This window comes from Mesocricetus auratus, unplaced genomic scaffold, assembly GCF_017639785.1.
Source record: "Mesocricetus auratus isolate SY011 unplaced genomic scaffold, BCM_Maur_2.0 Super-Scaffold_100010, whole genome shotgun sequence".
In the NCBI taxonomy this organism is placed as follows: domain Eukaryota; kingdom Metazoa; phylum Chordata; class Mammalia; order Rodentia; family Cricetidae; genus Mesocricetus; species Mesocricetus auratus.
The window spans coordinates 13,539,994-13,555,476 of NW_024429194.1; the positions used below are offsets into that span (position 1 = coordinate 13,539,994).

At 41.0% G+C, this 15,483-nt stretch overlaps 1 protein-coding gene across 8 annotated transcripts in view; it reads right to left on the reverse strand.

Annotated features, from left to right (window-relative positions):
* Pam (peptidylglycine alpha-amidating monooxygenase) overlaps nt 1–15,483 on the reverse strand; it is a 263,904-nt gene that overhangs the window by 137,233 nt on the left and 111,188 nt on the right. For 7 of the 8 annotated variants that reach the window (XM_040752966.1, XM_040752968.1, XM_040752967.1 and 4 more), the window contains exons 2-3: nt 14,319–14,728; nt 13,259–13,379 (exon numbers count right to left, since the gene is read on the reverse strand). In XM_040752966.1, coding sequence (XP_040608900.1) covers nt 13,259–13,379; nt 14,319–14,422 — 225 coding nt within the window. In that variant the 5' untranslated portion in view covers nt 14,423–14,728. Of the gene's footprint in view, nt 1–13,258; nt 13,380–14,318; nt 14,729–15,000; nt 15,020–15,483 lie in introns of those variants that run through there. The other variant, XM_040752965.1, reaches the window with a different exon arrangement.

A 15,483-nucleotide genomic window follows, 5' to 3' on the forward strand; every position in this document is an offset into this window, starting at 1 on the left:
GAAAATGTAGAACTCTTAGCTCCTTCTTGTCTACCTGCATGCCTCCACATCCCACCATGAAGACAATGGACTAAACTCCTGAAACTGTAAGCCACACCAATGAAATGTTTTCCTTGTAAGAGTTGCCATGTTCATGGTGTCTGCCTCTTCACAGCAATAGATACCCTAACTAAGATACATGCAAATGTGCCAAATTAGGAAGCAGTTGAAATATAAGCATTGAATTTAAGAAGGCAACTTACTCCTGAAAAGGATGAGGGTAAAGTTCATAACTCAAACTCCACATTAATAAACACTGACATGTTTGTGAAGCAGGTGGCATTCATGATTTGGAAGGAATTCTTTTTCCTTTATTCAAATGTTATTCCATGAATCTTTATTGGGTAGTAGGCACAATTTCAGGCTTGAAGGATACAGTAATGAACAGGACCAGGCAGTGCTGCCATCCATCTGGGTTAGGACTTTAAAAAGTAGTGGAAGTTCACACACGCATCAAGTCACATGTCCCACGTCTGCCTATTGTCTTACGGAATCTATTCTGACTGGCAGGGAAAATGGCAGGTGGTTGTCATGGGTAGCACACTGTTTTGAAGTCCCTCTAATTAGCTAATTAACGGTTGTATTACCTCACCTTTTTATCACTTCTGTGACTAGAACATAGGTAGGGATCTTAGAGCAACAATCCATGGCCAGAAAAGCCAGAAGGGCAGGTATTTCAATGAAGAGACATGAAATGGAGACGCTCCACAGTGAAACACACTCCCACTTCTTTGTGCTCCTCTAGCAAAGGTAATATTATAAATAATGCCTAGGTAGCGGGGTAACTCTATTCATTACAATACATAATAAGTTAAGTGCTTGACAACGAGTGATATGTAAGAAATGAGGAAATGTAAGAAACAATGATGGCCTTGACCCTACCAAGAGTAAAATGATAGACTCTAGACATCCCCTATGTGGAAGTATGTGGCAATAGGGTGGGAGGGAGGGTGGAAGGGGAGTGCGGGAGGAGGGGAGGGAGAGGGAACTGGGATTGACATGTAAAACAAGCTATTTAAAATTAAAAAAAAAAACTAACGATAAAAAAAAAAAGAAACAATGATGAAAGATATTCAAAGGCTGGGGAGGGGTTAAGAAGTATCCTGGAAGTCTGGTATATGGCAAAAAATGATTTTTTAAAACATTTGCTTGTTATTTCAATGCTCTGGCATTAATGACTTCAGAAACCGGGGAGCTGTAGACATAGCTCAGTGAGAGTACTTGTCTAAAGTGTGGCCCTGAGCTGTATCCCCCAGTATCCTGTAAAGGCTGGTGAGTAAGAATGCCTAAATGGACTCTCTGAATACTAACACCCCTGCTGAGATGTCACAGTTTCAGTTCACCTTGCAGAAACCGCTCCTCCTCAATGATGTCTGCCCTGACTGATGTGAAGAGACAGATCATTCTTTTTTTTCCTTAATCCTTCTTTCTTTTCTTTTTATTTTATTTTACTGGCATTGTGTTTCATCTACTTTACATACCAACCGCATCTTCCCCTCTCTCCTCTCATCCCTTTCCCAGCCTCCACTCCCATGTGCCCCACCTCCCCATCCACTCCTTCTCCATTCAGAAAGGGGCAGGCCTCCCATGGGCTTCAACACAGCATGGCATGTCAAGTTGAAGTAGGACCAAGCTCCTCTCAATGCAAAAAGGCTGGGCAAGGTAATCCAGCATGGGGAACAGATTCCCAAAAGCCAGCTAGGTGCTAGGGACAGATCCTGATCCCACTGCTGGGAGCCTTACAAACAGACGAAGCTATACAACTGTCACACACATGCAGAAGGCCTAGGTCGGTCCCATGGAGGCTGTCTAACTGTTGGCCCAGAGTCCCTGATCTCCCAGGAGCTCAGGTCAGCTGTCTCTGTGGGTTCCTCCATCATGACCTTGACCCCCTAGCTCCTACAATCCCTCCTCCTTTTCTTCAGGAGGACTCACAGAGTTTGACCCAGGCCAACACCATTCTGAACTAAATTAATGTTTTTCCTAACAAATGAAAATGGGACTGAGGGAAATAGGCTTGCACTCTTCCATGTCTTAAAAAATTCTTGCCCACAATAAATATATTTGAAAGAAGGTTCGTTTTTCAAAGTAAGCAAACATCTTAGATTCGCACATCGCTAAGTTTCATGACAGCTACACTTGGATCTTGGGGAATGCACACGACGGAAGGGCAGAGGTGAGGAAAGATGGTTAACAGTATCTTCCAATGAACTAGGGATTTCCACATGGCAGCACATTCTAAAGCATTAATGTAGCATGGGTTGGCTTTTTGCTTGCTTCCGTGGTCCTTCAAAGTTCGTTGGCTACCAGAAGTTTCTGTTTCGTCGTGTTTTCTTCTAGGTCATCGCAAACCAAAGTGGAAAAGAGAACAAATGCTATGGGCAGCAACTGTGTGAAATGCCTTATTTATTGCAACTGACTCCCACCACGACTGATCGAAGGACTAGAAGTCCCGTGTGCTTCATATCTGTGGTTTTCCAAACTCAAGCTTACTGTGCTGATTAAATAAATGGTAGGCAGAGGGTAGAGAGATATTTACTTCTAGCAGGGACAGAAATTTCATATTGAGTTAGATAACTTTTTGCTCTTAACTGTAGACTACTTAGGGCGGGAACTTAATTTTCTGACTCGTGGGCACAATTTTCTCCATTTGGTGCTGTGGAGTGGTTATAATAGCAGAAAACAATATAACTACTATTTGTTAACTTCTAAACTTGTTTGACCCCACTATGGTTACCTCTCTAACACCTACACTTAACTTACTCAGGCTACCAGGCTACATTCCTTCTTATCTCCGCTGCTGTCACTCTCTGTCTCAAGCAAATGAAACTATAACAGGAAGATATCTGTGAAAAGTGCTCTGTCCAAACATGGCATGTACTCTCTCATATATGGATTTTAGACATAGATCTGGGGAGTGCCAGCCTACAATCCCATGGCCAGAGAGTCTGGGAAACAGAACCTTCATTCAGTGCCTGATGGAAGAAGAGGCAGACTCCCACGACTAAGCACTGAGCTGAACTCAAGAAATCCAGTGACAGAGAGGGAGGACTGATGACCAAAGGGATTAAGACTGGGCTGGTTTAACCCCCAGAAACAGCTGACCTGACAAGGGTTAACTCTTGAATCCCAGGCTGATGCCTGGAAATCCAGCATGGGACTGATTAAGACCCCCTGAATGGGGGTGTCAGTGAGAAGGCCTAGGTAATCTATTGAGCCTTGGGTAGTAGATCAGTATTTATCCTGGGTATACAAATGGACTCCCATCCAACAATGAGAGATGTATTCTCACCCTTAACTCTTGAGGGAGGGTCTAGGCCCTGCCCTGGATGAAATGACAGACTATGGACACCCCCATGGAGGGCCTCACCCTCCCTGGGGAAATGAGGGGATATTGGGGGGGGGTTGGTGGGAGGGCACGGGAGGAGGGGAGGGAAACGGAGAGGGACCTGGAATTGACATGTGAAGCAACCTTGTTTTTAATTTAAATTTAAAAATAATATATATATATATATATAAAGAAAAGTGCTCTGTCATTTAACAAAACTACATTAAGGAGGTAAAAATTAATATTTAATATTAATATACAGTGTCAGAAACTAATATTATATCTGGTATAATCAATTGTGGAAACTGCAGTGAACAGAATTTGTATTTCAATAGCAAAATAATCATTTAGTTGGAAGCAAATGATTTAACCCTAATACTGTAGGCTTAATGCAAGAAATGTTTATTTCCATAAATAATGAAGGCTGAAATACTCCACAGACATTTTTCTGTTTGTATTTAATGTGATCTCAGTTCCTGTTATGAGTTTATTTTCCAAAGTTCTATTTGCACAGGGCAACTTATAAATTTAATCAGGTAATTTCTTTTTTAGCCATCTATAAAATTATTAAGTAAGGTTGTTGAAGAGTTAACTGTGTGCATATGAGAACTATGAAAAGAAATAGCTCAATCTCTCAGAGACATCACTTGCCCTTTGTAAATCAATGTTGCCATGGCAAATGTTTTCCTTTACTGCTGGATTAGCTGAAGGTGGGAGTAGGGCATACTGTACGACAGAAATGCACCCTCTATTTTTATATATGTTGCTCTCCTACAGTGCTCTGAGGGTTGCTGGATGGGGTGACTATTACTTGTGAAGATCCAGCTAGTCCTGTAATATACACATCTGATTTGTCTCCTTATATATAACCAAGGACAATATATTGTTTGGAAAGAAGAATTATCCTTGCCTTGAAAGAGCACATTATGTGTTTTTTTTTCCCCCAAAGAATGTGACATCCATGCAGAACGACTCCAAAAGTATTTCTTGAACAGGGATGGGGAAATATTAATTTTCACTACATGAATCTGAAACTAAGTGAAACAAAAAGGATCTTTCTGGTAGCTAGTAAGTGTAGAGAGGATCATTATCCTTGCAAATGTGGGAATGGATGCATGGTTACCTTCCACAAATATCTTCAGACTGACTATAATAGAAAAATGATCCCTACAAATCTACCTCTATTTACTTCTAACCATGTGCCAAACTCTCTAAATTCTTTATTTAATCAGACTCTCCTAATGGCACTGTTGCAAAGCAGAGGAATAGGAATTAAAAATTAATCAATTAGAGGCACTGTATAGAATAATCCCCGTAGAGATTTCTAAACATTAGGGGTTTATATGAGAGAAACACATTTGCATTTTTTCATTGGAGATGGTGTGTACTTCATTACTTTTTAAACTATTTTACATTGTAAAATAATACATGGTCTTTTAAATGAGAGAATAGATAAATTTTTTAAAAATATGCCTCATCTTCCTCCATGGAAACGAAAGCTTAGCGTCTCAGGTACCTCTTCCCACACCCACATTGCCTGGGTAAAAATATGTAAACAAACGAACGCGAGGAAAAACCAATTAAACGGCCATGAGTTTGTCAGGATTTCTTGTTAAATTAGTTTAATTCAGATGGAATCGTACTTCACAGGTATTTTTATGGTATACATACACACGTGTGCGGTGTGTGCACACATGCTTGTGTAGGGTGACCTGCTCTATTATATCCATTCTTTTAAGACAGCTCTCTTACTGACCCTGGAGCTTGGATGGAGGCTATTAAGCTCCAGCAATCCTCCTGCCTCTGTACCCCACAGCACTGAGATTATAGGTGAGTGTCAGCCATACTTGCTTCTTACATTCTGCTAGGAGTAGAGTTAGGTCCTCATGGTTGTGAAGCAGCAAGCACTCTTACCCACTGAGCCACAGCCCTAGGTTTTCACACGGGTGTGAGTGATCTGAGCTCAGGTCGTCAGGATGAGTTTGTGTCAAGCATTTTGCTAATGCAGCCATCACACTTCCACTGGCATATAACTTCATAACCAGTTTCATCAAGTTAAATTTGAATATTTTACATATTCAAAATGATACTTTGGCACTTAAGATATATAGCTGTTTTATTACTGGATAAGTTGACCCTTTGATTATTAGTATATTTTTTAAAAAATGAAATAATGAAGGGTGTATTTCTGGTTATAGCCTTACTTCTAGAGCTGTCTTTATAGACATGCTAAATTTTTGTTCCCAATCATCTTTCCTTGCCTCATTTTCCAACTTTTACTGTCTCCATAGATATTTTCCTAGGGCAGTATGAGAGAGATGTACATTCTAACCTGTTTCTACAATGTGTTCCAGAAGATTCTGACTGGGATCCTCCTAAATAATGAGGTACTTTAATCTCATTCTTGATGCTCAAGAAGACCCTCATTATTAACAACCCTGAGGTGCTCACTGTGCAGGGCTTTATAATTCCTACTTGACAGTATGTCTTGACTTATCCATCTTTCTGTTCTTCAGAGCAGAAACAATAGCAAGACGTAATAACTAAGCTTTCTACATAGTAATAGATTCATCCACAATTCCATCAGAAACTATCATTCCTATTATAGAAATAAAACAACTGTAGTATCTCATCCAAGATGCTGCAATAGACCTGTACTAACACAAATAACAGACAGAATCTCTTTCATCCAACTCAAGCCAGGCTCTTCCAAACCTTCTTCTTGGCTAGGCCTCAACATCACTTTTAAGGACTTGAACAAATACTGACAGTGTTTCACGGCTCAACTCTGCATCCCTAGGATGAACTGAGAACCTAGTTGGGGTAATGAATTTGTTGTATATCCTAGGCACAGCTGAGAAAACAAATCTTCTGACTCCCTGAACCTGCAAGAGGCCAGAATGGTCATTGCCATCAAGCAGACACATCTGGCCTAATCACACGTATCCTGACTAGTCCTTGCAATTTCTCACTTCCCTGGCTTCACTAAGTGTCCAGGTGTTTACTTCATCCCTTCACTCGCTAGTTCTCCCCTCTCAGTGCTCTGTCACTTCAGGATAAATAGCAGCTGTGTTCAGTTCACAATGGATTTTATATTTTACTGCAACAGTTATTACAGTTCAAAATGTGCCCTACCACTTTGAGACAGCTTTGTTTGTCTCTGACATGACTTATAACACAGGCATGAGGGTTAAGAGACAAGACTGGAAAATGTATCAGGAAAAATGGAGGGCTATGGAGGTCACTTTAAAGGACTTGCTTTTAAGTGTGAGTGGTGCTGGCAGCGTTTGAAGTGTCTGGAAGGGAGACATGGCCTAACTTCTACTCTAATAGGATCCCTGCAGCTGCTGTATGTAACACAATCTGGGGATGCAGAGGTACAAAGCAGGCCAGTTAGAGATGCTGTGTCATAATAGTTCAGAAAGAACACATAGTTCTCCGACCAGAAGGAGAAAGATGGCTATGGTGGCAAAAGCCTGGATGCTGCTATATTTGGTGATGACACCAACAGGATGTACTGGCATATTGCTTATGAGCCATGAGAGAGAATGACATGTTGATAAAGATGCTAGTGTATTTTATCTAGAAAAATTTATGACAGGAATTACTACTTACTGAGATGGTAAAGTATGAAAGCAATGTTCCAAATAAAAGAACTCAGATTTATAATCATTAAGACATAACACTGACTAGGTAACTAAGATTAAGTCACTGTTAACTTTGTATTGATACTTTCATTCCTCATGTTCTGTAAGTCAAACACAGTTCATGCGGTGCCAAAGGTTAAATCCATTTATTAGCCTAAATGACGTAGGCAGTTGTTTCAATAAGGAATAGAGTAACTACAGCCAACGGGCAGGCTGCCTGTTTCAGCAGCTACAATTCGATACTGGAACACAGCCAAGCCATTCATTTACATATTATCTATGGCTGCTTTCTAACTACAGCAGTTAGGAGACTGTATGTCACACAACTGGAAGACATTTACTATCTGACCCGTTAAGAAATAGTTTGCTAGACTGTGGTTTACATTTAAATAGAAATGATGAAAATTTTGGGTTAAAATAAGGTAAATTTGCTTGCAATATGCCTTCTAATTATTAGGAAATGAGAAATGATTTAAGGAATTCAGGTCAGTAGCATTTCTTTCTTCTTGCATGAGAATGTTTAAGAAAAGCTTATTCTGGGACTTAGGGTGGAGTCAGTCATCTGTATTTTGTTTAATAAAAATAATGATACATATTTTTACAATATTATGTAGTTAAAATACACGTTGATATAAAATACACATAGCAACATTCTCTCCATTACTATATATTATTTATTGCATATGACTGGAAGTCATGGTTCTTGGTGCCTGAGGTACACAGTTACTTGGTTTTGACCATTGGTAATAGCTAAATTTCTCCTCAAATTAATCATCTGCAGGACAGAATTATGAAATAAGCATGAGTTTCAAATTCAAGTTAAAATAAGTTTAAAGCTGTGTTCTATTTACTGACAATTTGGCTATGGGCAGTTTATTTTAATCTTTCTTGGACTCAATTCCTTGTACAAAAAAAATGAATATAATAAGACCTGGAGTAGATTTTTATGCTAATTAATGAGACAATGGTTGTAAAGTGTCCAATAATAGTAGTCTGCAATGAACACAAATACATTCTCTCCTTGTGAATGCCTAACAGAAATACACAGAGCAAAAAGAACCCAAATTTACTGAGAAAACAGACAGTCACAAGGTAGTCCTTTAACCCACAGATGCTCCCATGAGATTTCCTCCTAAGGCGTGAGATAAGAAATACAAAAGCTAACCTTAAAAATTTTGCTTTCTTTTTAAAATCAACATTATTTTAGGGAGAGAGAGAGAGAGAGAGAGAGAGAGAGAGAGAGAGAGAGAGAGAGAGAGAGAGAGAGAGAGAGAGAGAGAGAGAGAAAGAAAGAGTGTGTGTGTGTGGTCAGAGGACATCTTGTTTTGGGAAAGCATTACCTACTTCTACCACGCAGGTCTCAGAGACTTGATGCAGATCATCAGACTGAGCAGCAAGTACCTCTATCTTTGGAGTCATATCACTTGGCCCAGTATTTTTCTTTTGCTTATTTTTTAATAAAAAAAGAAAGGGGAGAATGTTCATAGTGTCCTCATATGTGTAAATATGAAATATCAGAGAAAACATTGTAGACCAAGTCCTTTCCTGATTGGGCATTAAACAGGCTTCCATCAAAACACAGACAAAACATCGTAATTCAAGCTTCAACAGTTAAAAACAGGCTACACACCACTTTAGTTTGTACTTTACAAGAACTGTTTAATATTTTTGTATTTTAATTGACATAATTAGGTTTCACTAACGAAGCAAGACCGCAATAGACAAATAAGTATAATTTGTGAATTTGACACATAGCACCAATCTTAAACTTCCAAAACTAAAACAAAAGAGAATCCCATAACTACTAATGGTAGTTGTATCTTCAAATTTTCACCTCGTTTTTTTTCAATCTGTTTTAAATAAAAGATACATAACTTCTGGAGTTTTCTTTATCTAGTTTTTAAATATTGGTTACTTAGTTCTTTATTTAATTAAGCTGTGAAGTCAAAAATCTGTTGAATTCTTTTAGCCTTTGACTGTTTTGTTAACAGTCAGCTACTTCAGAAATCTGTGCTGAAGAGTCTTTTCTCCTAATATCTGTTTATATTTTAAATTTTATGAATTTTTTTACTTTTTGAGAGTAATTATGTCATTTTTCCCCTTTCAGTTTCTTCCTTCCAAACCCTCTTATCCATGTACTCCTCCTTGTTCTCTTCCAAATTCATGGCCTTTATTTCCCCTTAGTTTTGTTGTTTTTGGGTGGTGGTGGTGGTGGTGGTGGTGGTGGTGGTGATGGAGTGTGTGTGTGTGTGTGTGTGTGTGTGTGTGTGTGTGTGCGCCTGTGCTTGTCTCTTCCTAAGTATATAAATACAATCTGTTTAGACTGTATAATGTTACTTTTTGATTTCAAGACTGACCATTTGGTACAAGATAACCAGCCGGTGCTCTTCCCTGGGGAAGACATGTCTCATGCTCTCAGCATCCCTCGGCTCTTTTTCTGGGTTTGCTGTTGTTTGTTTGATCTCTTGGTTTTGATGTTTGATACTGAAGATTGAACACAACACCAGGTGAACACAAAGCGCGTCCTCCACCGATCACCTAATCCCTCAGAATCTGCTTGAAAAGTTTTGTATTGATCGTATGAAGAACATAAAGCCAAAAACATAAAGATAACTTTTCTACTGTAGGTTGTGAGGGGGCTTAGCAGGTAAAAGGTGCCTGCCCCACAACCCTGACAACGAGTTCTATTGCCAGAAGCACTGTGCAAGGAGCACCAATTCCTGAAAGGGGCCCTCTCTCCTCCCACTCTTCTCCTCTCCCCCTGCTCTTCTCTTATCCTCCCCTCCCCTCCCCTCTCCTCTCCCCTCCCCTCCCTTCCCCTTCTCTCTTCTCTACTCTCCCTTCCCCTCCCCTCCCCTCTCCTCTCATTTTCTCCCCTCTCCTCTCCTCTTCTCTCTCTACTCTCCTCTCCTCCCCTCTCTTTCCCTCTCTCCCCCCCACCACATATTAACAATTATAAATAAAATCAAACCAAAAACCGATATTGTAATAGAGTCCCAGTTACTTTTTCTGAACAAACCAGTTAGGTCTAATGGAATAATTTTTAATGACCATCCTGCAGTACTAGGGAGAACCATAATGCAGAGACCTGACCTAACAAGGTGTGTTTGGGCATGATAGAAACCTAGGATGGCATGCCACCTGTGAAATTAGTCATACTACGTGAATTATCCTGAGGTCACTTCCATCTCTATTACACATCTGCTTGCCTTCCTAACCCAGCATACAGTCTCGTTTCTCAAGCAAAAGACTTCTATCAGCCTTATCCACACCATTCTCAGTATCTCCAAAACATAAGCAAGAGTTCCTGGGATCTCGATTGAATGACATATTTCTTGGACTGCTCTTGGCTATTGACACCAAGCTCTTAGTTCTCCATGGTTTCCACATTTGTGTGAATTCTGTTTTTTTGTTGAGCCACAACTGACAGGAAGACTTCTCAGCCTTACATTTTTCTTTTCCTCTCTGCTGTTTCTTGATTTAAGAAGCATTTTCTTCTTCATATTCCATATAACTTACATTTTGCCCATTTATTATTGTTCTTAATCATTTTACTTTCTTGGATTTTGTTTGTTTTGGTCAACTCTCAGTTGCCTTTAGTTACCTTTAGTTTCTTCATTCTAATACTTTTTATTCTTTCTTGCCCTTTTTTCCTTTCTCCTTGCTTGTGTTAACTCTAGTTCTAGCTGCATTTTAAGACAAGGGTGATCGCTTTCTTTCTTTTTTCCACTAAGAGTATGCGCAGTATCCAAAGTCTGTGTCCACCTCACCAAGACTGCCAAAGTTGAGAAGGAAAAAAGTTTTCTGTCTGTCTATCATGGGCAGCCTGTCATTTTCATGAATATTTATAAGCTGTATCATCTGTAGATCAGCCAGTATGCAGAACGCATTGAATCAAGCATGTTGAGAGAACATGGTGAAACATTCTAAGGAGACAGAAGCTGTTTCAGAGCACCTGAATCACTTACCCAGATAGACAGTTGTAGCTGCAAGTAAAGAAAAACCTCAACCCAGCTTGGATGAAATAGTAAAGGTTAACATAGGCAAATGTGACCAAAATGTCACCAAGAACTTCAATTGTTTCAGTCTCTCCATATTATCCTAGATACAATCTTCTCGTGAAGCTAGTATGCATCAGGGCTCCATACTTGCCACTCACATCAAACGGGAAAATGCATTCTTAGCAAAAGTCCCAAGAGTTGATAGGGCTGTTCTAGGACACACGTATTTTTCTGAATCAATCACTGTGGAAGGGAGGCAAGATTCAGCCATCTGCTAATCCTAGTCCATTCACTCCCCATCTGGAGATGGCTCCTGGGAGCCACATGGTCTTAGAGAGAGATCAAGGAGGAAAGCAACTCTGCTGCAAAGGTAGCCAACAAATGGCCACTGCACAAGGCAAAATCCTGTGCCTGGAGTACAAAATAAACAGCAGCAATTAAAGTACGGCATGCTCTCTTTCCACGTGATCGCCTTGATGATCGTAAGACTATAACATTGAACAAATATTTGCCTTATGAGAACAGAGCTCTTCTGCATTTCTGTAAAAATCAGCTTTTCCAGTTGTCCTTTCTGGGAGTACTGGTTACAACAGAATTGCCTGCTATTGTTGTTAAGCAGTAACAACGATAGAGGAATAGTTCCAATTAAGCGCTAATTCATTGTTTGATTAAAACAAGGATGTTCTTATGGGGAGAGCAAGCTAAAAAACTTTACTGAAGATGGGCAAGGCAAGACATCCCTGTAATTCATACAATGAGGCAGGAGGACTGCCTTGAGCAGTGTAGAGGGAGAAAATTTCAAAAAACTAAACAAAAAAAAAAAGAAAGAAAAAAAACAGATGGCCAATTGGTGATTATTTTATATTAAAAAGTAAGCAGCTAAGTTTAAAGAAGTATAGTAAAAAGAAGCCCTGTTTTAAAACCGAAAAGAGTTTTCGGTTCATTTCCCGGGTGAGGGAACTGTGGTTTTGTGTTCTGGTCTTACTATCTTACTTAAATACTACATAAGGTGACTATAAGAGTCAGGGTCAGGACAGACTAAATGTTCAGAAGAAGCAGCCGCACAGTGCCGTAGGAATGCAGACACAGGGAGGGCCATTTCTTACATAGCTGGAAAGCAGCTACTGATAACCATGCTTAAGTCTTCAAATGCTGTCAGGTTTTACCCTGAAGTCAAAGGTGTGTGTGTGTGTGTGTGTGTGTGTGTAGTGTGTGTACGTGTGTGTGCATGTGTATGTATGCGTGTGTGTATGTGCATGTGTGTGCGTGTGTGTGCGCGTGTGTGTGCCTGTATGCACGCGCCTGTGTGTTCTCTAGAGCTTCTGGCTGTCCATTTCAAAAATCGTTTTCCTCCATAACTAGAATACTTGTCTTTCCCCGGCGCTGAAAGGGAAAAAGAGGAAACAGGACATTATCCGCAAGAATGAGTCATCAGCCACTGTAGCTCTTCCAGTCCAGGCTCTCCCTGTCTGCAGACCTTCAAAAGCAGAGGGCTGTCTTTAATGACATACATAAACCCCGCTCTGGCTGGTGGAGAGCATAATGAACGCTGGCCTCTTCATGCTTAGTGAAACACCTTGCACACACGGAGGTGGGTGTGTATGTTAGCTTCTTGTGTGTGTGAGGACATGGAATGCCCAGCAACCTTGTTCGACTTCACATGCTCTACGACACATTGTTGCGAGCCCTGCTGGTTCTTTTTTTTTTAAAACTATATCTCTAGAAAATTATTCTGCCACCTGTATGAATAGTTTGTCTAACTTCCCAAACTGTGGAATGTTTTGTTTTTTCAAATTATTGGCAGCAAACAGATTTTTCTGTCTTCATTGTGGCTGCTCTGAAGCGGTATTAAACACACACACACATACACACACACACACACACACACACACTCGTACAGTAATCTGGTAGACACAGCTGCTCGATGTTATTTCCTTCATTAGAATACTTTCCTTATTTTAGCGACAATTTAGATGCTGTATTACAGAGGCCGTTTATCCATGGAGAATCTCAAATGTTAATTTTCAAGGTTCCATTTCAAATCACAATAACAAAATGAGTAGCCCTTTAGTAAACAGAATTTAACTGGATATTTTGCCTTGAAGTCTTACCCCTATTCCAGCCTCCTCTGGGGAGTCCGAAAGCAAAGGAGTTACTACAGCTACAAATGCAGCTTCCTTGTTTTAGCTTTCATTTTAGACGGTCACAGAACAGCTGATAATAAAATACAGAATTCTACGCACCTCTTTAGGGGTAACCCCAGGCATTCGGATATCCAGTGCAAAATCTGATGAATCAATAGGAGTTACAGGTCTGGTGGTTCCAAGACATTCATTGGAAAATGATCTGGTAGTCTCTTTAAACCTGAAGAAGATGATTTGAACACCCTTGAACATAATTGGAAGGGCAGAGATAAATCCTATGACTGTAAGGTTAAGGATTACTAATGCAGATCCAATAAAAACTAGATTACAACAACTGTAACAACCCTGACACCCGGAGAGTCACGTTATTGTCGATGGATGAACAACACAGAGCCTGTTTGTAAGGCAAAGAGAATCACAGCAACTAAGCAGGGCACACTTTAAGTTCAGCTCAATAAAAGTCTGTAATACATATTCATTTCTACTTAATGAAGATGTTATCATCCTCACATGCACACTGATTTTCTAGTGGCAGGACTGTGACCTGTAACCCAGTAACATGTCAGCTAGGAGGGTCCAACATCACTAACCAGAAACAAACAACAAAACGTCTCTAACCACAGTCTTGCTAAGTACAATTATGTGAGGAAGAAATAAAGACTGCGATGTGAATTACAATTGTACAAGTACATAAATATTTCATATGGTAATTACGAGGTGCGTATACACAGCTCCATATTTCCTAGAGAGCTATAATAGCCAATGATCTCCCCACCACCGATCTATCTTGGTATTTTATTCCTCCAGCTGTTATAATATAGGAAGGCATTCAAGTCTAAACAACTATATGGTAGTTTCTGAAATATTTCCCCAAGAGGGAGCGATTAGTTCTGGAAGTCACAACTTCTAATTGGAGTTCCGAAAGCCAGGGTGTCAGCTTGGCTACAGGTCGATGGGTGGGCTTTATCTGCCAGGGGCACTTGAGAAGTTACAGAGGCTAAAAATTCCGAGTCCTTTAGGGTAGAGAAAACCAGCCTTGTAGAGATTTTTTTTTTCAAGGATCCTGCTTACTACATTTTTCTAAGGAGCAGGCACAGAAGCCACCCCAACCACCTTCCCCCCGAGAAAGGAAAACAACAAGCCAAACACCACCACGCACCTCTTAAAGACGGAAAGTGGGCTTCTGAATGCCAGGCAGCTGCCTTGCAGGGCGAGCAGCAGCAGCAGCAGCAGCAGCCGCCGGCTGTGGGCGCGTCCGGCCATGTCCGAGCTGGGGCCGGGGCAGCGTGCAGCAGCCGGGCCGGCGGGAGGGCAGGGCTGGCGGCCACCGCTACTTCATGGCCCCGGGCGACGCGCGGCCAGCCAGTCCGCTTGATCTGGTCCCGGTGCGTGGGAAGCGGCACTGGAGTCCGCTCCGCCCGCCCGCGGGAGCCGCCCGCCCTCCAGAGCGCCTTGAGCCGGTGCTCTGGCTGCTGGGCTGGATGTGCGTGCGTGCGAGGTCCTTATCGCTCGCAATGACAGGGGCTGTGAGGGCTATCGCGCAGAGCCGCGTCAGTCATCATTCGGAACCTGCAAAAATAGAAGCCGATAATGGATGACTAACACATTACAGCATTTGTCCTCAGCAAATCCCAGCCGAGGTTCTTTAACACACGAGGAGTTTTACAAGCTTGCGCCCAAGCCTGGGGAAAATGCTGGTCTGTTGATGCCTCTTTCCACCCGCAGTGCCAACCCCAGCGACTTCACAGACCCCTGTCCTGCCTCAGCTTGCTCTTCCTCCCCTACACCCACTCCGGGCTTGTTTTTGTTTTATTTTATTCTATTGTTGTTTTGATTTTTACCTATCTCTTCCCTCTGCTTTCCCCTCCTACTCCATGGGTTTCTTTCTCCATCCTCTCTCATCTCACAAATAAAACCGTGCTCCAGACCTTCTTTCCATATAAACAAAGTTATTCACTCAATCACTGACTAAGGCACAAGGAATACACCAGAGGGCCGAAGACAAAGCACTTAGAGACCATAATAAGAATCAAGCAGAAAAGAGGAGAACAAAGGCATTTCATGTATATGCACCGCAGGGCTACAGATGAGAGGAGAAAGAACAAGACACCCCCTGCCCACACAAGCATTACTGTGTAAGTAATTGCCCAAGTTCTCAGAATTACTTTAAAACAAACTAAAACTCTACAGTTAATATGATACGTGTTTTGCAAATGCTCATTGAAAAGCTGGCTTCTAATAGAAAAAGCAGTAAATTCTTCCTGATAACAGCATGCATCCCCAAAGATGCTCTACCCTAAATAAAGTTTAGAAACTGATAACAG